The sequence below is a fragment of the Centropristis striata genome, chromosome 12 (genome assembly GCF_030273125.1).
Source record: "Centropristis striata isolate RG_2023a ecotype Rhode Island chromosome 12, C.striata_1.0, whole genome shotgun sequence".
Taxonomy (NCBI): Eukaryota; Metazoa; Chordata; class Actinopteri; order Perciformes; family Serranidae; genus Centropristis; species Centropristis striata.
The window spans coordinates 21,404,983-21,425,854 of record NC_081528.1 but is presented as its reverse complement, the minus strand read 5'-3'; the positions used below and the strand labels follow the sequence as shown (position 1 = coordinate 21,425,854).

Here is a 20,872-nt window from a genome sequence, read left to right as displayed (position 1 = left end):
GATTTTTCCAGTCTCCTATTGTCCAATTTTGGTGAGCACGTGGCAATAGAAGCTAATTTTCCTGTTCTTAGCTGAGTTACAGTTTCTATCAGTACAAAGTCTGACTATCTCCTCTGCTCTGACTTCTACCATCAACAAGGCATTTTCACCCACTTTTTTAATATCTCTTTCTCTGACCTTTTTTTTGTAAAACCACAGAAATGGTTGTGCATGAAAATCCCAGTAGATCAGCAGTTCCTAAAATACTCAAACCAGCCCGTCTGTTAAACCACACACTTCAAACTCAGTTAAATCAACTTTTTTCCAGCGGGGGGATTCTGAGACAATGAGACGTGCATAAATGCCTCATCGCCTCTCATAGAGAGACTTTAGCATGGTTTAGCCTCTTTTTGATGTTGTCTTCTCTCTCACACATCTTTCTGTGGTTTTGTGTCTTTGTACTAATTTTGTTTTATGCCATTGAAATTGTTTTGTGTCTCTGTGGTTGCTTTGCTCCTTTTCATGGTCATTGTAGCTCTCTTTGTGTGTCCTTGTAGCTGTTTTATGTTTCTTTTTGGTTATTTTGAGTCTTCCTGAATGAAACAAGGAGGGTAAAAAGAGAAGTCACAGGGTTAAATGGCATCACATCAGTTAAATCTAGTCTGCATTCAATATAGGTGATGCACAACAAAAGACCACCTTGTTTCTGTCAGGCCAAGTGCACCAAAAGAGCCCTGGGCGGAAACCTTATTTCTTGCACCGTCTGCTGCAACCCTTCAACATCACAGCTCCAGTTACACTGCACACGTGTTGTACCCCAATGATATGTGTTAACCTCAGTGCATACGTGTCTCTGAGTGACATGGAGCTGAAGGCCATAGGGCCCCTGACACTTAATCGACTTGAACATCAGCAGGACACTGTAAACATCTTGACCTCAGCTGCCACGTGATTGGCTGATTAGATATTTGCATGTCCAAGCAGTCGAACATTTAGTTCAATTCCTCAAGTACTGTACTTAAATACAATTATGAGGTATTAAACTTGAGTATTTCAATTTTCTGTAGCATTTTACTTCTACTTTCCAACATTTGGGGGCAAATATTGTACTTTTTACTCCATTACATTTAGCTGACAGCTTTAGTTACTTTCAGGTCGAGATTTCATTTAAAAACATGACAAATTTAAAGTGATTAGACAGTTTTTTTTCTATTAAACCTGATAACCCTACTTCGAGAAAAATATAATGCTGCTTACATAAATGCATCAATAATAATCCAGTATTATGTTTGGAATATATATATAGAGAGAGTGGGTCCATTCTGCATGAAGAGTACTTTTACTTTTGATACATTTTGATGATGATACTTTTGTACTTTTACTTTTGAATGCAGGACTTTTACTTGTAGAGGAGTAATGTCAGATTATTAGTACTTTTACTTAGATAGCTTATTGGTTCTCAACCTAGGGGTCCAGCGCCTCCAAAGGGTCGGAAGATAACGGTTCTGCTACACAAAAAACACACATATATACTTTTTTTAAAGAGATTTTGGAGAGATTAAAACAAACCATCTGAGAAGAACAAAGAGTCTTTGGTGGAACTGATAACTGCAGGTCTTTCTCTTTCAGTATCACACAGGAACACTCATCTTCACTATGTTTAAAGATCTTTCCGAAAGCAGACTAGCATTGCTGGCCATGGTGTCAATATGAGGAGTCAGGCAAGGAGGGTTAACAAAATTTTTTAGAAAATGTTTGAGTAGTAAGTGCACAACCACTAAAGCTGAGTGTGATAGGTGCTATATATGAAGTGAGCTGTGATTCCAGTGTGCAGGTACAGCTTGTATTACAATATTATATATAATAATATCTTCTAAACATATCCTTTGTTTTATGCAACTTCCTTATCGGAAAAGTACGTAGCAACTGTGACAAAGATTAAGTGAAGTGCGGAAATATTAAAAATTGATTGCATCATATGGAAATACTCAAGAAAATGACAAAGACCTAAAAACTGACGAGAAGCCCTTTCATTGGTTGGATAATATTCCTGGGAATATTATCCAACATTCCAATATTATATTATTATATAAAGGTCAGTTCACTGAATGTTTACTTCTCCAAAACACTTTCTACTTTCTCTTTCACAACATTCAGAACGGCTGATTGTCTGTTTATCAAGTCAAGGCAAAGTTCGGTCAAATCCTCTAAACTTTAATGAATTTATTGTACATACAAATAAAAGTATCTATGTTGTCGGTGGTGGAATGTGGTAAGGTGCATTTTCTTGTGTACTTGAATACAGATTTGAGGCACTTAAATCTTTTTACTCCACTACATTTATCTGAGAGCTTTAGTTACTTTACAAATTAAAAATTTTGCACAAAAACTCATGGTTATAATGAAATGTTAATTGTCATTGTTAATGTAAAAACATTTTATGGTTTTATGTGAATTGTCCCCTTAGTTACTGTTGCTATGCCCGTCAAGCTTCCAGGACCCTCAGCAGCCATGGAGTGGACCTGCAATGTGTTAGCGAGTGATTGTGGAGTAATACCTCGAACAGGTAGGCTGCCCATTCATAAAATGCTACAAAGATTAAAATGAAATAGGTTGATAAAGACATGTTGGGACCTTAAGTTCAACACTGATATATACATAGCAGGGCTGTACATTAGCTTCTTTTGCTTACAGCACTGTTGCTACAGAGGTTGATAGTTTTGTAGCACAATCCACAAAATCTCTATCACTGGTATGTAACTATAGTTACAAACACCTCATCTGTAGGTTATACTCTAGAAAACATGTAAAATAAGACGTCACTGGTGCCAAGATGGTAATCATCCATAGCACATCCATAATGTATTACTTATAATGTTGACGTTTGGACTGTTGTTATGTTATGTTATGTTATGAAGGTGTCACGTTGGGCTCTGGGTAATTGTGAGGGCAGTAAATCAAACAATCCATCGATTAATGGAGAAAATAATCAGTTGATTAAATTCAAAATGAAAATAATTAGTTAATAATATACACTACACTTCAACAAACAACATCAGTAAAATCCTGCTTTTACATGAATGCACAAGTGATAATAATCTAGAATAGTATAAAAAATAACAGGGGACATTTTATCACAATGCTTTTACTTTTAATACTTTAAGTACATTTCGTGATTATACTTACATCAGGCATGTCCGAACTATTCCATAAAGGGCCATACTGCTGCAGATTTTTGTTCCAACCAATCAAGAACACACCTGATTGGACTGATCAGCTGTTTGAACCCTGAGATCAGTTGATTAAATGACTAATGCCTGTTGTGCTTCTGCTTGGTTGGAAGGAAATCCTGCAGCCACAAGGCCCTTTCTGGAATAGTCTAGACATACCTGCCTTACATAGTTAGTACTTTCCCTTAAGTAAAGGATCAGGATGCTTCCTCCACCACTGTGTGTTATAAGAAGGCAGAATTTATTTGTCTGACAAGGAGCACTGAGAGTCCGGCTTGCAGTTTTATTTGCAGTCTTATTTTTATTTTTATTTTAGGGAAGATTATGTAAAACAGGAATTACAAACACAAAGTGAAACAGGATGCTTATAGCTAAACGAAACAGCCATCCAACTCCCCTAAAAACAAAAAAAACAGCAAATAAAAAAAAAATTTCACATCCGTCTGTGTACTTGTAATTTTGGCATGTGTTATCATTTTTTAAACATATATCATCTCGTAGAAAACAGTTTGCTATTAAAACAGCATTAAGACAATATAAAGTAAATAAAAACACAGAGAGTGGGATTGTAATAGGTCAACGTTTACAGAAGGTGCAGCAGGTTTGGTGATGATGTAATTGGCAGGAGCTCAACATTTGACTCAGAGTTTCCAGGATTCAACAGATGAGACTAATTAAACCCGCCGAGAAAAATGAACGAGGCGATTGTTTCATGGATGATGTTCTGTTGGCCGAATGACGAATCTGTGTTACAGTTCTCAAAGTGCGTACATGTTGTCATGTGTGTGTGTGTGATGATGTTAAAGCTACACATTCGTGCTAACGGTTGATTGACATGGCATTAGGGCCAATAGGCTTAGCAGGCTGAGGTTAACGGGAGGAAGCCGAGCTGTTTGTAGATACCCATAATGCTCTGCTTTAGCACCTCCTTTCACTACAGCTGACAAGGCACAGCTGAACACAGATTAATAAAAAAACATACTGAAAAAAGTAAATCAAAACATATTTTATAAGCAGAGTGAAATGTTGCTTCTGATTTTTTTCCTGGATCAGCTCCAGGTCCGTCTGGGTCCAGATCAGGTAGAAACGGTGTAAAGCTGCTACTGCTGCGCTTGCTTTGCTAGAGCCTCGGCCTCCTGCAGAGAGAAAATCAGAGGAGGGGAAAAGGAGGAGAAGAGGGAGAGTGTGTTATATTAAAATGGAGGATATTGGTTTATATCTCCCGTGCCACAGCACACAGGAAAACCCCTCTGTTTCTATGGTAACTGGCACACCTCCCTGCAGTTCCCATTGTGGCACGGAGGAGGCGCCAGTGTGCAGGAGTGAGAGGGAAAAAAAGGAGAAGAGAGGCCTGCCTGGGTGTAAGGATATCATGAACAGATGTATTATGTAATATGTGTGTGTTTTCTGTATGGAAATCACACTGCGAGGATAAATATATATCTAGGCACATAAGCCGGTGTTACAGGAAGTATGGCTGCGGGAATGCGGTTCAATGAAGGGACAGTGTTTGTGATGATAAGCTTACCTTTGAGCCCGGGGGAGCCGTCAGACCCAGGAACGCATACACGGCGTTGTCCTCTCTGGCATCGAAGAAGGCCTCGTAGTTCTGAGAAAAGAGGAAGACACACGGAGAGAAGAGAAGTTGAGATGCACATCGATCAGAGGATCTGAACTCCAACCTGAGGAATGATAATTTGGAACAGGCTTTGGATCAGCGCCTGAGGCCAACAATCTGCAAGGCCACATTATTACAAAGTTGTGTTATTTGTCCAAGGAATGGCCGGGTAGTCGATCAGATAGGAGGGCATTGTCTCTCTCAGAATGTAACCCAGTGTAAACAAGCAAACACATTCACCCGTTTGCTGTTTAGTTGCCTGCAGTCTTTCTCTCTCATTCTTGATCCCTCGCTCCTTCTCATTCCTTTGTTTTCACTCCTTTTGCTCCCACACACACATGCCGGTACACACACAAACAGATTTTTATAAAAGGGGCCGTACAGCTGCAAGTATCCTGGGAAATGCTGTTCTCTTTGTCTGTGACATTCAATACAGCCCATCCTGCAACTTCACTTCCAGCCATCCATTAGCTGCACAGCAGGACTGAAGACTGCCTAATGTATCTGCTAGCACAGGAGATAAGGCTGTGGTATATCCATTTTATTTTCACTTATTTTTTATTTAATTTAGAAACTGTCTACACGAGTGATGTTCAATGGAACAGTCTGACATTTCGAGAAATATACTTATTCACTTTCTAGCGAGAATAATATTGATACCAGTCTGATATCTGTCTGTTCAATATGAAGCTTGAGAAAGGTGACGGCTAACTATCTTTCCAAACGTGAAGAAATCTGTCTCACAGCGACTCTTGAGCTCATTACTTTACTTTTACTTTACATTTACTTTACTTACTTTTCAGGAACAAACTTAGATTCAACCATTTATTGCAACAAATGGAAATACAGTGATGCTTGGCGCTGAATACTCAACTCTTAAAATGCTCCTGGGTTAGCCTCACCCCCAGTGGTAGGGCTGGGCAATATGACCTCAAATCAATATCATGATTAAGTGAACATTTTACCTCGATTATGAATAATAAATTATTACATTGTTTTTGTTTGTTGCCCTCATAGTTCACTGAAATAGTCTCTACTGTAAATATGCTATTAAAGCTGGGTTATTTTTGCTAATTAAAGAATGCATATCTTTGTGATTTCAAGGAAATGAAGGAAACACACAGATGAACTATTTTGTGGTTATTTACTGAATTGATTTCAAACTGAAATCAAAGCATCGCTTGATATGAAAAAGTCACATTAGTCAATAGAAAGTAGAAATCAACTTCTCTAAAAACAGCTGAAAATAAAAAAAAATTGTATTTCTTGCACACAGTGTTTACATTTGACTTCTTTTTGTTGGGTGTCGTCAAAAATTTGTCCAAATTACCGACGTGGCATTTTTCTTGGGTACAACCCGCTCGAGTTGCTTAGTTGGCTCGGTGTTTGAGTTCTCCTTCAGGTTCCAGATTGGGCGGAGTCCCGAAAATTATTTAAATCATCGTCATGGGCAAGATTACGTTGGTTAGAGGTTCTGAATGTCAGTTTTGATACATTTTCAATTAATTACCCAGCCCTACTAAATTGGTATACAAGAGTTGGTAAAAAGCTGACTTTGACCTTTAAGTCATTTTAGGATTAAAATAGGCCAGACTAAAAATAATACTTCAATAGGCCGCCTTGTGTTGATAATGGGATTAGTTTATGACTGATCAGAAGCGATGATTCTATCAGCCTGCTGTCAGCTGATTACAACTGTGGTGTATGACGTCTGTGTGCAGCAAGAACTAATCTATTATTATTTATAACATGTTTGCTGTATCCGGACAACAACCAAATTGAGAAAGGTCAGGTTCTGTTACATTTAAATAGAGCTAGGCAAGCTGTTTCCTCCGTTTCCAGTCATTATGCAAAGCTAAGCTACCTAGCTTTGGCTCCAGCTTCATATTCATTCATTAATTATCCTTAACCACACTCGGGTCGCGGGGGGCTGGATCCCAGCTGACATTGGACGAGAGGAGGGGTACACCCTGGACAGGTCTCCAGACTATCACAGGACTGACACATAGAGACAGACAACCATTCACGCTCTCATTCACTCCTACGGACAGTTTAGAGTCATCAATTAAACCTAAGTGCATGTTTTTGGACTGTGGGAGGAAGCCGGAGTACCCGGTTCATATTTAATGGAACGATATAAAAATTATTGATTTTCACATCCACCTCTCAACTGCTTATCCTTCTCTGTTCATTTAAATGCTTCTTTGCAGAGCAACATTGTTATTATGATTCTATCCACCTGTTGAATGTAAATCCAGTATTCACTCTGTCCTTTTAGCTCTGTTTATGTCTCCGCCAGCTAGGAAAATGAACAGTGGGTTTGTTTATCTAGTTTTTTTCTCTGGTAGCAAAAAAAGGTCAGATTGTATAGAGGTCTATGAGAAAATTACCCTACTTCTCACTTGATCTATTACCTTAATATACATTTTCCTCATATGTTTATGGTTAGGAAAGACAGAGTTTGGGTCTGTGTGTGACTACAGGACACAAGTATGTAGGAGACATAGGATGGGGCAAGTTTACCTAAAGAAGATCATTTACAGGTTTACTTAATATAATAGCTTTGATTTCACAATAAGTTAGTTAGTTTCAAGTCTTCTTTGATAAAGACTGTTTATTTGGAAAATTAATTTCCCTTTTAGATTACACTAGCCCTTAAAGCAGGAAATGCTTTAGGGTGGGTAACCTTGTGATTGACAAGTGGCTACCATGTTTCTGTGTTTTCTTCTTAAAACTTTTCTTTTTTTGAGATATTAAAGAGAAGCCTTTTTTACAGTGTGGTTTCAGTTCACAAATATGAATTGGGTTGCCTTAAAATGTCATGTTCAGCATTCAGTTGTGCTAAAAGACACTAAGCTTTTAATTTTTGCCTCAACCGAAACCAAACTAGCTCGCATTAGCGCTAGCTGATAACTTTCCACAGTCACTTCTGGTTCCAAAATTACCAAGATTGCGATTAAGTTGGTAATGACCAAAATGTCAAAAAAATTAAAGCTTCAAAACTGATGTCCCGAAACCAATGGGTGGCATCACAGTGGTTACACCCACTTCTTTATAGAAAGTATTCTCAGCAAGACATCTTTCACATTTAACATTTAATCTATTCAGTTAGTGGAGGAAGTATTCAGATCCCTTACTGAAGTAAAAGTACAAATATTCAAAATGTACTTAAAGTATCAAAAGTAAAAGTACTTGTTATGCAGAATGGACCCACTCAGACTGTTTTATATATTCTAAATATATTATTGCATTATTTGTATTGATACTTTTATGTAATCAGTGATTTAATTTTGTTAAGATAGGGCTGTTATATACTGTTATAAGATTTAATTTTTAAAAAGTCTAACTACTTTAAATTGATCTCGACCTGAAAAATAACTTAAGCTGTTGGCATGTAGTTGAGTAAAACGTACAATATTTGCCTAAAAAAGTAGTGGAGCAAAAGTAAAAAGTTACATAAAAAGGAAATACTCAAGTAAAGTACAAATACCTCAAAATTGTACTTAAGTACAGTACTTGGGTAAATGTACTTAGTGACTTTCCACCACTGGATCTATTGTATATATAAAAATGTTGATTAGTGGAGTTTTAAGCATATTTATTCTAAAAACATCAGAATCAGTGTTCAAACCCCACCATGCATGCTTTGTGTATCCTGAGATAAGCTGCAGCTCTTTGTGTGATCTACCACAGTATTTCTGTGTCTGCATGAATAATCATGTGCCAATAATTCAGAGCATCCGTGTGCATGATTGCCTCACCCCGCAATATTTGCTTTCGTTAAATATCTGAGGGGGGAGAGGGTTCCCCGTGGCCGGCCTGGACCCCTCCGGAACATTCTCCCTCATCCACTTCCTGTTGTCCTCGTTGGCCGCGATGTCGCACTCCTCGAATTCGATCTTATTGGCCGCTAGGAAGCCCATCACATCCTGCTGCTGCTTTTTAATCTGCGTGTGGGGGAGACGAGAGAGGAAGTTGTCAGTTAGAAGATACGTGTTAACTTTCAGATTAATGAGGAAACATAAGGGCCCCGGTTCACCATACTGGTACCAGTCTGCTGCAGAAATAAAGACACCTCTTCTCTGCTGAGAGAAATTACACTTCAGGGATAGTGGCTGCTCTGTTACTAAGTTACCACTTGTTGGCTGACAAGTGAATGAAGTGATACAGTAGAGTAATGAAGAGGGTGACCTCGGCAAGGCTGAGCAGGGACGGGACTGCGTTTTATCTGCATGAAAAATGCCTGAGAGTGAAGAGGGCAGCAACTCCCAATACTGGATCCCACCATCCTCCTCACTTTATTGTTTAAAACTGAACCCTTTCAAAGGCATTTATGACTTGTTGCATTCTTCAAAGCCTATCATTTAAAAAAAATAAAAATAATATTTCCCTCAAAGAAGACTGTCCACTGTCCTTTTTACTAACTGGGATTTTACTGCAGAAGTAATTATTTTTCTTCACATCATAGCCCAACAGATTTTTGTGACAAATTTTGATTTTTCGGCAGGAAAGTTCACTGATAACCAGTATGATGTCTGTGTGGATGGTGCATCCATATTGCATCAATATGACAATGCAAAGGTACTGCAAAGGCTGCTTTCTTAAACAGATAACTTTATTAGAACCTGACTGATATATCCATTGACTAATATCATTGGCCAGTATTTGCTCATCAAATACATATTGGTATTTATTGGTATCGGCATATATTATGTTTTTTTTTATTTATTTATTTTTTATTGTACAATAATACAATACAGTGACATGGACAAACAGACAAATAGTGCAATAATACAATACAGTGACATAGACAGACAGGGAGTGAATATTAAACAACCACAATAATGGTACCCCTGTGTTTGTGTGTGTGTGTGTGTGTGTGTGTGTGTGTGTACGTGCGTGCGTGTGTGCGTGTTTCAGTTATAGATCTAGCAGTTAAGTATTAATATATGATAATAAATATTATGTATCATTATTAGGCAGAGAAAGCGGTACTACTAAAATGTAAATAGAATAAATAAATAAATAAATATATATAAATATCATTTTAAAAAAGGGAGCATGCATGAGTAACAATAATACTGATAATGATGATTACAGGAGAGAGGAGGAAAATAAAACTAAAAAACTAACAACATATATTATGTCTGAAATACAACATTATTAAACTTTTTTTACACAGTGTATGATGCGGAAAACAATGGTTGGGGTTAAGAAGTGCTGTAAGTTATTGTATTTATTATTTATTTAAACTGTGACTAGAATTGGTTGACAATATAATACATTGCATATATAATATACAATCTTTAATTAAGTCGTTTTTTTTAAAGAATTCACTATATCGGTTATCCGTAAATTTTAAAATCAGCATCAATATCAGTCTAAAAAATCTCTACATACAATGTATAACATTGTCAACCAATCCTAGCTTAAAGACATCAGTGGTGTATGTTCAATGTCAGTCAATTACTGAACATTTAACACCATTTCTGCATTATATACTGTGTAAAAAAAAGTTTTCATATCAGCACATATGGGATAACATATATGCTGAAACCGAAAGGCATATCGGCCCATAATATCGGTCGACCATTATATATCAGTCAGGCTCTATTCCACTTGCTCACAAAAGCCCATTGTGTTGCATTAGCAGCGCCATATCTAACACCAGTCTCATTTGTGACATTTAAAGCAGTCCATTTAACTTAATGCAAAACTGAGAGGATGCAAATAACCAACTCCCACCAACTGGGATCTCACCTCTGTCAAAGTGTACTAACAGGTGTGTTAGTTTTTCTGTCACAGAGGAAACCAAATACAGTCACACACAGCAAAGTAAAAGAGAAGCTACATGAATAGAAATGTGTGCTTGTGTGGATGTGTTGTTCCTGTTTTGCCTCGATCTATATGGATGTGTGTGTGATTTAGTGTAAGAACCTGTGGTCCAATGAGGCCTCAGTGGGAGTGTGTTAGAGGGAGGATGGCCCTACAAGGCCAGACGGAAACAAGAGCTCCTCTGGGACTTGAGAGGAGGTAACTGGTCAAACACGAGCCAAATAAGGCCTGCTGCAAGGAGACACACACATCCAGCCTCAGCTGCACACACACACACATTCACACACCTAAAATCAAACTAAGCCAACTTCCTGGGTAAAAACCCTCTATGTATGATTATTAACTTATTGTCCTTCCTGTCAGTCCAGACACCTCCATGTGAGGGCTCCTCCCAGCTTTATGGTGCACAGACGAGACAGGTGGATTATTTATTATTCAGCCATCTGCTGAAACAACACTGAGACATGGAAATGAGGGAGCTGACAATGCTGGCAGATTAGCCGTGGTGCAGTTGGAATCATTTAATGGCGGTTGCACTCCCGAGGACAAAGTCCTAAAACCAGCTCTTTGCCCACCTGCTCTGGAAACGAGCACTGGACGAAGCAACCGACTGGAACGCCATGAGCTCAGACTTGCTCTAACTCACTCTGTCTCTAAACACAGGCGATCCTCTCTCTGATGGAAGAATCTGCACAGCCTGCTCTTTCTCCCTTTTGACTTACATTAGCATAATACACATTAGGCTGCTACTCTTACCAAAAACAAGATAATAAACTATCCTAAATTGTTAAAATGACAAGTTCAGCGCAAGGATCCAAGGCTTTCTCTTTTCTTTTGGTGCACTTTGGCCATTACCCAAGCAGCCTGTATTGTACTGTTGCCAAGCAAAATTAATTTGTAGGCCAAGCTGGCCTCATGCCATCTGCCCCTACCTCTAATTGCACAGTGAGAGTTCCCGGCTTTGCCCCCTTTAGCCCTTTTCATTGCTCTCTGGTGTCTTTAGTGGAGCTTCTGGTGAGTTTAACATGGTAGAAAACAGGTTGCCCCTGCCGTTGGGTGTGGTAATAAACAACTGCTCTTCTGCTGTTGCCCTATATCAGTCACTCCTTATCTATCTCTCTGGAATGCTAGAAAATTGCTCCTCAGTCCTTATAAGATAGACAAGAGAGGTGAGTCAGTGTCAGACCTGCAGACAATGAACAGACAGGGCCTTCAGGCTTTGGGTTTTGATTTCCTTAATCCCTGCTTTCTATGCTTGCCTTGGCTGCAAATATAAACTGCCACTGAGTACAACATTATCTGGGTTTTTAGCCACGCCAGCAGCATGGCACTGTGGATGCTGGCCATTCCACCACTTTGGTCCAGACAATAACATCTCAATAACTACAGAATAGATGGCCATGAAATTTAGAACAGACATTCATGGTCCAAAGATGATGATTCCGACTGGGGTTTTGAGTTTTTTTGTCATTGCTACACCATTGTGTCCAAGATCCATTTGTTATATTTTTGGTGACCAGCAAGACTACTGGTCTAGCGCCACCACCAGGTTAAGTTTTATGTTGTCCAATTCTTTGGTTCCTGACCAAATACCTGCAAAGCTAATGACATCCTCTTCAGCCTCAGCTGAAGAACAGAAAAAAGGCTTTTCTCATAGACCCCTTTTCGACCAACATGAACCTCGTTCTCTTGCTGGTTCTGGTTCGCAGTTGGTTTAGTGAACCATCTCAGAACCTGCCACGTCATTACATCACTATATACATCTCTGCTCTCCACGGCTATAATAACAACAATGGTGGACTACATCGTCTCTTTAAAGTTGCTCCTGGCTTTGCCAGCCTACATTGGCATCCAAACACAACATTGTTCTGCTCGTCTTGAATGCTACGGACGGAGATTATGTTCTTATTAAAACTTAATGTAAGATGTTAATGTTAGACTTTGATGTAAGTTAATGCTAGCCAGCTAACACAGGCCTATAGCAATCATATTGCAGTTAAACAAATCACATAAAAGTAATGATGCACGTTTTATTTGGTCTTGTTGGTCGTGGTTCAAGACCAGCGAAAAGTTGGTGTCACTCTGGGACCAGAATTCCTGGATGAGAGCCGGTTCTTGGCTGGGGAAAAGCGAGGAACTTGTTCAAGATTAGGCACCGGCTCCGCCTTGTAAATGCCTTGGTAAATGGAGTGCACTTATATAGCGCTTTTATCCAAAGCGCTTTACACTACAGACTACGCTCATTCCCCCAGTCACACATACATTCATACTGGTGGCAGAGGCTACCCTAAACGGTGCCACCTGCCACCATTGGGAATTCATTCACACACCGATGAACGCAGCATTGGGAGCAATTTGGGGTTCAGTATCTTGTCCAAGGATACTTCGACATGTAGGCTGCCATGGTCAGGGATCGAACCACCAAGCCTTGGTGGAAAAGTGGCATTAGACTTCTATACAAACAGGCTTCTGTTTGTGCAGCCCATAGACTGTATATAAATAATGGACGTAGTCACCGTGACATCACCCATTGGTTTGTGGACTGCCCGTTGGAAGCATCGAGTTCAGCGTTACACTTTTCGCCATCTTGTGTCGCCATCTTGGTTCCGATACGGGGAGCAGACCATATTTGGACTGTGGAGGAGCGAGAGGGATCTGATCACTGACTACAGCCTCTCTACACCTCAACCTGACTGAGAGAAGCTGCTGCTAATTCATGTTAGCATTAACTGGAGCATTAACTGGGATGTTAGTTTTGGCTAGCAAAAAACAAAAACAGAATGTACATTACTTACCTCAGAAAACTGAACAGCGACTCCTTGGAGTGTCTGTTAGTCCAACCAAACGCTGAACAAGACATTTTTACTGAACAAAACGTTCAAATAAACTGTCATTAAGTGAAAATACAGTGAAAGGGTCAAAGTTATGAGACCAAATCGGTAAACATCCTCTTTTCTATCTATATAACGTTTTATATAACTTTATTGACACGTTGCCGTGGATATGCATTGTTCTGCTTCTCTCCTGATGACAGCTCTCCTTGTTAGTGACCTGTCAATCAAAGGTAGCCACGCCCCAAATGATACAATTCTTTATCTTCTATTTTCTTCTACATGGGGCCATTATAAGAACTATTGACATCAAATTGTCTTGAAGGAGATTTTTTACTAGCAATTGAGACCATAGTGTTGTCCTGAAAATTTTTTCCGAAGTAATAAATCAAGTGAGAAGTTTTCAAATTTTGCACTAAAATTAATTGGCAGATTTTTTTTGCAGCCAAACTTCGTGCCCCCTGCTGGAATTTTCGGTAGAATGCAGCTTAAGTCACTTCCTGGTTTGCCTCCACGCTCAGACACAGAAGCTGTATCCCAATGTCAAGGAAGGATGCTCAAACGGCTGGATTTGAAGGACACTACGTCATCGACATCCGCCGAAGGACTGTCCCAATGTCGAGGATGCTCCGGAGGACAGAGTCCTTCTTTTGCCCAAATTCCGAGGATGCATGTGTGTATCCTCCGTGCGCTCCAACTACCCATAAAGCATTGCGCACACCGGTCTACCGGGAGATTTAAAAATGGCGAGCGTAGAAACAGCGACGCCGGCGGCACAATATGCATTTAAATAAGTATTTTCAGTTTACACTGAATGTTGTTACATAACTTACAAAACGTGTGTTTAAAGTCAAGCAAAAACATATAGATAAACAAATGCCAGAATATTTAGCTAAAGATAATAAACGTCATCTTGATACATTGCCGGTTAAGTTAATTAATGCCGTCTCAGTCGCTAAAGTTATTGTTAATTAATTTATATGCGTCCGATGATGATGTACTATGTGCAACTATGCCATTCAGAATAATTTCTTTATTGTGTTTACAGGGACCGAAAGTCCGCTATTATCCGTTATTGTTATTTAACTGTTATTGTACTGTACTGTAAAATAAAAAGAACACAGAACATATTTCCATGATGAATTATGCTCCGCTGCTTTTATGAAACTAAGTAGCGGCCAAGTTCAGCCAGGATCAGTTTAATATTCAGGTTTAATCCACTTTGTGGCTTTTACTTGCTAAATCGTGGAGATTCAACCTTAAAGCATCTTCTTCCATTTTTACAAATATGTGTCAGAGTGCTGATGCCAAAGTCACATCCATGTCGTGAACTGATTTTGAAATTGCGGCGCTGAATTTATTTATTTATGTATTTATTTATTTTTATTAAACTGATAAGAACAGATACTACACTTGATACGCTGAATTTAAGCAGGACGTCCAATTACGCAATGACGTACAGCTGCACACTCCGAAGGCTGTCCCATTTATGCGTTACACCAGTGAAAGGAAGGACTCTGGCCTCGCCTCCGGAGGACCCGACTCCGAAGGAAGGAACCTACCAAGGAAGGATCCTTGACTTTGGGATACAGCCAGAGATTGCCGCCTGGTGCAACCAGTGGTGTCACCCCCTGCTGGCCATTAGAAGAGATGCATGTTTAGCACACTTCTGCAATGACTTCAGTTTTCAGAGCTAGAGATTATTACTTCCTTGATTTCAGTGCACAGATACAGAAACTGCATGAGACAAACATGCACACTGATACTAATTTTATCAGCACTGACCTGGCACTCTACCTATGTGTTATCACATTCCCAGGACAGTCCATGGACACACCCATGGAATAACTAATCATTAGATGATTCAGCATGCAAAAGTCTGAATTATCAAAGTGACAGTATATTTGGGTACACAACTTGAGTGGCCTGTTTCTGATTAATCTGTTATTGTTTAAAAGTACATTTCCATGACTTACTGTGATGACTATAAGTAGGCAAACAAACAAAAAACAGAGATGTGGAGAGGAAATCTGCAACATATGCTCTCTGGTTTACATTCCACATTGTCACCATCATCATCATCATCATCATCATGTGAGAGTGGAAACCAGGCCATGAGATCAGATTCAGAGCTCATCAATCCCTGAAAAAGGGCAGTAACAGCTGCCAGACAATGGAAGGCATTGATTGGATTCACTGTATCAACAACACAGGCTTGGATCAATACGGTGGAGACTGATTCAATCAGTTAAGGTCAATTTGGGTGCAGTTCACTCACATGTAAAACAGAACGCATTTAAACTGCCTTCATAGAAAAGACTAATGGCTCAGTAGTCCAACATTTGAATGCAGGAAAATACAATGTCTTGGCTAAAGGAAACACAAATCCACCCCTGCCCCATGTGTTGGTTTGGGATAAAGGTTTTGTCTTGATTAGATCTGACCAAGTGAGTGGAATTTTAGCAGCAGTAGTAGCCTCCACCCAATCTTGAGCTCAGTCAGCATTACAACACTGTTACAAAACAGCCTTACACTGCTGCTCTGGCTGGGTTCCCTCACTCCTGCTTGAAGGTGAAACAACAGCAAAAAGCCAGAAAATAACCTTTTGTACAGACTATCTGAGTCACTGTGCAACTCAAGCTAGACCAACAGGCCCTAATGTCAAATCTACAGAGGAATCTGGAGAACAGATCAGAAGCCTTGGACGGGAACAATGCTGCACACACTGAAAAAACATTCCCAAGTTGTTACTGATTCTTAGTACATTTATAGTGGCAATGAGGAAACTGTACAATAGTGTGGCAGCAGTGCATAAAGGGAAATGGGGCAGTAAATGTGGTCTGGAGCTGGACAATGTTTTTGGCTCTTTCCACAGACAGTTTTTTTCAGTTGGTGCTGCACAGTCTAAATGCACTGCTACAGGTGTGTATTTACATATGTGAATTTGAAACAAAGTGCTAGTTTGTTATTCAAATGTGGCCTCAATATAACCTAAGAAGCAGGTAAAACCATGGTCGGATTATGAATAACAGAATTATAATAATTTATTGTAAATATTGCTTTCCTTATCTTTTTATCTTTTTTCTGATGGTTGCTTTGGCAATATATACATTGTTACGCCATGCCAATAAAGCCAATTGAATTTAATTGAATTTAATTGAATTATGACACAATGGGCCCCTGGGCACAGGCTTGCAAAAGGCCCCACCACATCTCCCACAGAGGAAGACACAAGCTTTAGAGTTGTTTAGTTTTTCTTGTTGTCATTTTGTGTCTTTGTTTTACTTCAAAATTGTTTTCAGTTTATTTGTAGTTGTTTTTCTAGTTCGTCTTTGTAGTAATTTTGTGTCTTCGTAGTTGTTTTGTCTCACTTTGCTGTTTTGTGTTCATTTTGTGTCATGTTGTGGTCACTTTGTGTCTCTTTTTAGTCATGTTGAGTCCCTCTGTAGTTGTCTTGTGCATCTTTGTTGTCATTTTGTGTCACTTTGTAGCTGTTTTGTGGTAATTTTGTGTCATTTTGTGTCACTTTGTGTTAGTGGTCGGCTGATACAGGTTTTTTTATCAGTCTTAACCGATTCCGGATATGTGCTGCCGAAATTTTTGTGCTGATTCTTGAAGCCGATATTGCCTTTTCTCCCTCCATTTACATGATAAAAATGACACAATGGTAAGAAATGTTACACAAGTCTCAATTTAAACAAAAAAAGAAACATTTATTAACAAAACAAACAAAACATATTAACAGTTGGATAGCAAACAATGTGTATGTTGTTCTAGGCCTCGAGGTGGTGGGGCCTCAGATGATCCACATATTTGATGTTTTTCTTTTTTCCGGTATCAGCAGCAGCTCACCAGAGAATGGCAGATGTTGCACTGAGCCTTGCCTGCTGTTGACTCAGTGAAATGGGATCATTGATCGGTGAACGCACGCACATATTGGCCGACACCGATACAAGTAAAAAACGCAAATATCAGCCGATATATCGGCCGGCCAATATATTGGTCGTCCTCTACTTTGTGTTCATTTTGTGTCACTTTGTAGCTGTTTTGTGGTCTTATTGTGTCTCTTTGGGGTCATTTTGTGTCTCTTTATCGTCATTTTGAATGTCTTTGTAGTAATTTTAAGTCGTAGTCTTTGTAGTTGTATTGTGATCATTTTTTTGTCACTTTATGTTAATTTTGTGCCTCCTTGTAGTTATTTTGTGTCACTTTGAGCCTCATTGTAGTCATTTTAAGTCCTGCTGTAGTTGCCTTGTGCCTCTTTGTAGTCATTCTGTGTCTTTGTGATTGTCGTTACCCTTTTCATAGATGCTGTGGTTGGTACATATCTTTGAGCGGGATATATTTCATATTTCATAGGGAACTAGCAGGGGGGGGGGGGCAACCATGGGTAAAGCAAGAATTACCACTACTATTCTCTCAAAGATACTGCACGTACAAATATCAGAATGTATAAATATTCTGCAGGGTTTAGTCACAACTGAGGTCAACATCAGGATACGGGTACATAGCATGACCTAATCCTTACAAAGCCATTGACGGTAACACAAGAAGTCTCTCTGGAGAATTCACACCGACTCACAACACCATTCTTCAGGTGACTCAAACCTTCTGCTTCTCATTACTGGGTGGAAATACGATGAAGTCAGCTCACATTCAGTTTGCAGGGATACCACCCTCTATAAGGGACTAGCACAGGTCATGGGTCAGGGGAGAACTAAGCTGGCAATAAGTGCTTTACTCAGGGACAATAACCAACACTAACTGTGGCAAGGAGCTGACCTCAAATAATCCTTTCCTGTAGCTTATTATGTTCCTTTCTATGTCAGAAAGTTGTTGATTCCACACAATGGTAATATGTGAACTGTGGTATTTTGCAAAATAACATTATATTATAAGGCATTTATATTCTTTTTTCCTCACACTACAGCATCAAAACTTCACAAAGACAGCATTTACTCCCTTAAACTGGATTGCAAAAAGTATATGCTGGTATGTGGAAGCCAGTAGACACACACAGCATAATGCATTAACTGTTCATGCAGATAGGGATTGTTGAGGAACAATCATGTTGACACAACCAGCCCAAGCTCTTCATTTTCTGTTATTTCCAGACTGTACTTCTCTCTTTCTAGCTTTTGTGGTGGTTTTCTCATATTAGAAATAAAGTGTTCAGTCCATTAAACCTTAAAACACATGTCTATAGAGATGTTGACCAGCCTTGGCGCTACAGAAAAACATTTCTGATAACTTGTATGGATCAGATTCTGCATAAAATCAATATGCATTAATAGCTATAAATATGCACTGCCAAGGAACAGAACTTTATGTCTTCAGAAAATAAATCCGTGTGAATAATGCTGACTGTTGTAGCTTGTCAAGCGCTGAATCTGATACACCCCTCTGGCTAATTTTACTCAGTCTCTTTCGCTGACCTGCAATCGTTTCCTCAGTGGAGCGAAAGCTTTAAACGTAGTTTTTTTTAAATACTCCTACTTGTCTCTCTCTATTTGGGCTGTTGCTCCATTCACACGCTGAACTAGATTTGAGTGATTCATGTAGCAGCAGACACTGCCGGTTAGTGGAATGCAATCACATTGTTTTGTAGTCAATGATGCAATCAAACTGCAAACTTCAACCCCAGTTTGTCACTCAGAAGCATATTACTAGCCTGAATGTCTCTTTTAATGGATTATATTTGTATTTCATTAAAGAAAGGCATCACATAAAGAGATTCTAGCATTAACATAGGATAGATCTAACTATAAACTATGTGATGTGACAGCATATCCTATAAAAAAATAGCAACCATAGCAGACAATGCAAGATAAAACAGATTTAATGTTTGTGGGGCTTTACTTAAGTCAGTAATGCTGTTGTTTTTCTTCCAACTCTGAAAGATGAAGTAGAATGGAGATGTGTTTGTGCTGCATTTAAGGGAGCATAAGCTTGTCCACTTGTTTGAGCAGGCTCTATATAGACAGATCAATGAGAGCTAATGTATTTTTCCCAGACTGGCTGTAGCACATTGATGGCATCACTGGCTCTGAACTCACCCTCGCTCACTTTACAGGAAGCTACCGTCCAGCTATAGAATGCTGCTGAGCTTTTGCAAATGTCATTTACTGTATTGGCAATAAAGTTACTTCAACTGAAAGGGAGGCTCTGTGTTTGATCACTTCCTCTGTGCTGCAAAGACAAGCTGCTCATTAAGAGTAAATCATCCTAAATGTGACCTAAACCATATGATGTGACAAGGCAATTTCATGCAAGTGACTTTGGTGTCAGATTTTGTTTTGAGGGCTGGTAAATTGGTGTCCTGTGGAATATTTTAGCACTATCCCAGACTGTGACAGGCACAACAGGGTTGGAATCTAAGCAAATTAGCACATTATAGGCCAAATTGAAGTTTCACAGCTGTTTTAGGGTACTAAAGTGCAACTTTCCTCCAAATCAAGACCTCCAGCAAGTCCTAAACAGAGCATAAGTGTTTCTGTGCTGCAGCTGCACGTCTAAAAAGGGGCCCTGGAGAATTGCATCACCATCATTCCTCTCCACTCTGGAAGAAACTGGCAAGAATGAAGCTGGTGGTCCTCTGAGGTGCAGGACAGTAAAGGGAACACTCAAGACTCTGTCCCTCCTGGGCTGGGAAGCAACCCTATTCTGTTATCAGGTGACAAAACAGGTACACTCATTGATTTTCTTTACTGCATGCCTTTCCTGTTTTGTCAGGTTTCAGTTGCAAAAAACTACGAATTCAGGAAGCCCTGTGTCAAACCACAGCTGAGCTGAAACTTCCTCTCTGACTCTGAGACAAAGTTAAAGAAGGGTAAGAGAGGGAGTAAAGACATTGACAGACTCCATCTGTGTCCAAAGTCTTGAGGAGGGCTGAGCAGCATGTTTACTGATGAGTCAGACCACTCCAGACTGAGAGGATGACAGCCGGGTGGACATCAGTTAGAGAGTTCAATAAAAGTTCAGCTGTTTTTTTAGTGTCTAACGCATCTAATGAATCAAACTAAAACATCATAGAGATGCAAAAAAACATGCTTTACGGCTTACCGAAGTGGATCCGGAGGACGATGCTATGTACACTTTGATCACCATGGTAAATCCCTGGTGCTGACACGAGTCCGGTATCAGCGGTTGGTCGCCCTGCTCCTTGCAGACACTTTGCAGGCGGATTGCTCGGCAGCTGGACAAAAAAAACACAACAACAACAACAACAAAGTTCCCCGGCTGAAAAGCTGTGTGTCTGGTGAAGGCAGCGCAGACTATCTGCGCAAATGCTCCTGTTCTCAGCACTGGATGGAGGTTTGCATTCCTCCTCCGCCTCTACTCTGCCTCCCCGCCCCTTCTAGTCCCTCTCTCTCTCTCTC

The 20,872-nt window shown here is 39.6% G+C and overlaps 1 protein-coding gene across 1 annotated transcript; it reads right to left on the bottom strand.

Annotated features, from left to right (window-relative positions):
* Nucleotides 1–3,484: 3,484 nt before the first annotated feature.
* Nucleotides 3,485–20,801, bottom strand: sh3bgrl (SH3 domain binding glutamate-rich protein like). The gene is made up of 4 exons (XM_059346702.1): nt 20,556–20,801; nt 8,589–8,774; nt 4,738–4,818; nt 3,485–4,345 (listed from the first exon to the last, which is right to left on the bottom strand). The coding sequence occupies exons 1-4, from the start codon at nt 20,598–20,600 to the stop codon at nt 4,310–4,312; spliced, it is 348 nt and encodes a 115-aa protein (XP_059202685.1). The 5' UTR covers nt 20,601–20,801; the 3' UTR covers nt 3,485–4,309.
* Between the last annotated feature and the right edge of the window lie 71 nt (nt 20,802–20,872).

Coding starts and splice junctions, on each gene's coding strand:
- sh3bgrl (XM_059346702.1), bottom strand. CDS start 20,600: ATGGTGATCAAAGTGTACATAGCATCGTCCTCCGGATCCACTTCG. Junction 8,775..20,555: donor CGTCCTCCGGATCCACTTCG/GTAAGCCGTAAA, acceptor CCCCACACGCAG/ATTAAAAAGCAGCAGCAGGA. Junction 4,819..8,588: donor ACGAAAGCAAATATTGCGGG/GTGAGGCAATCA, acceptor CTCTTTTCTCAG/AACTACGAGGCCTTCTTCGA.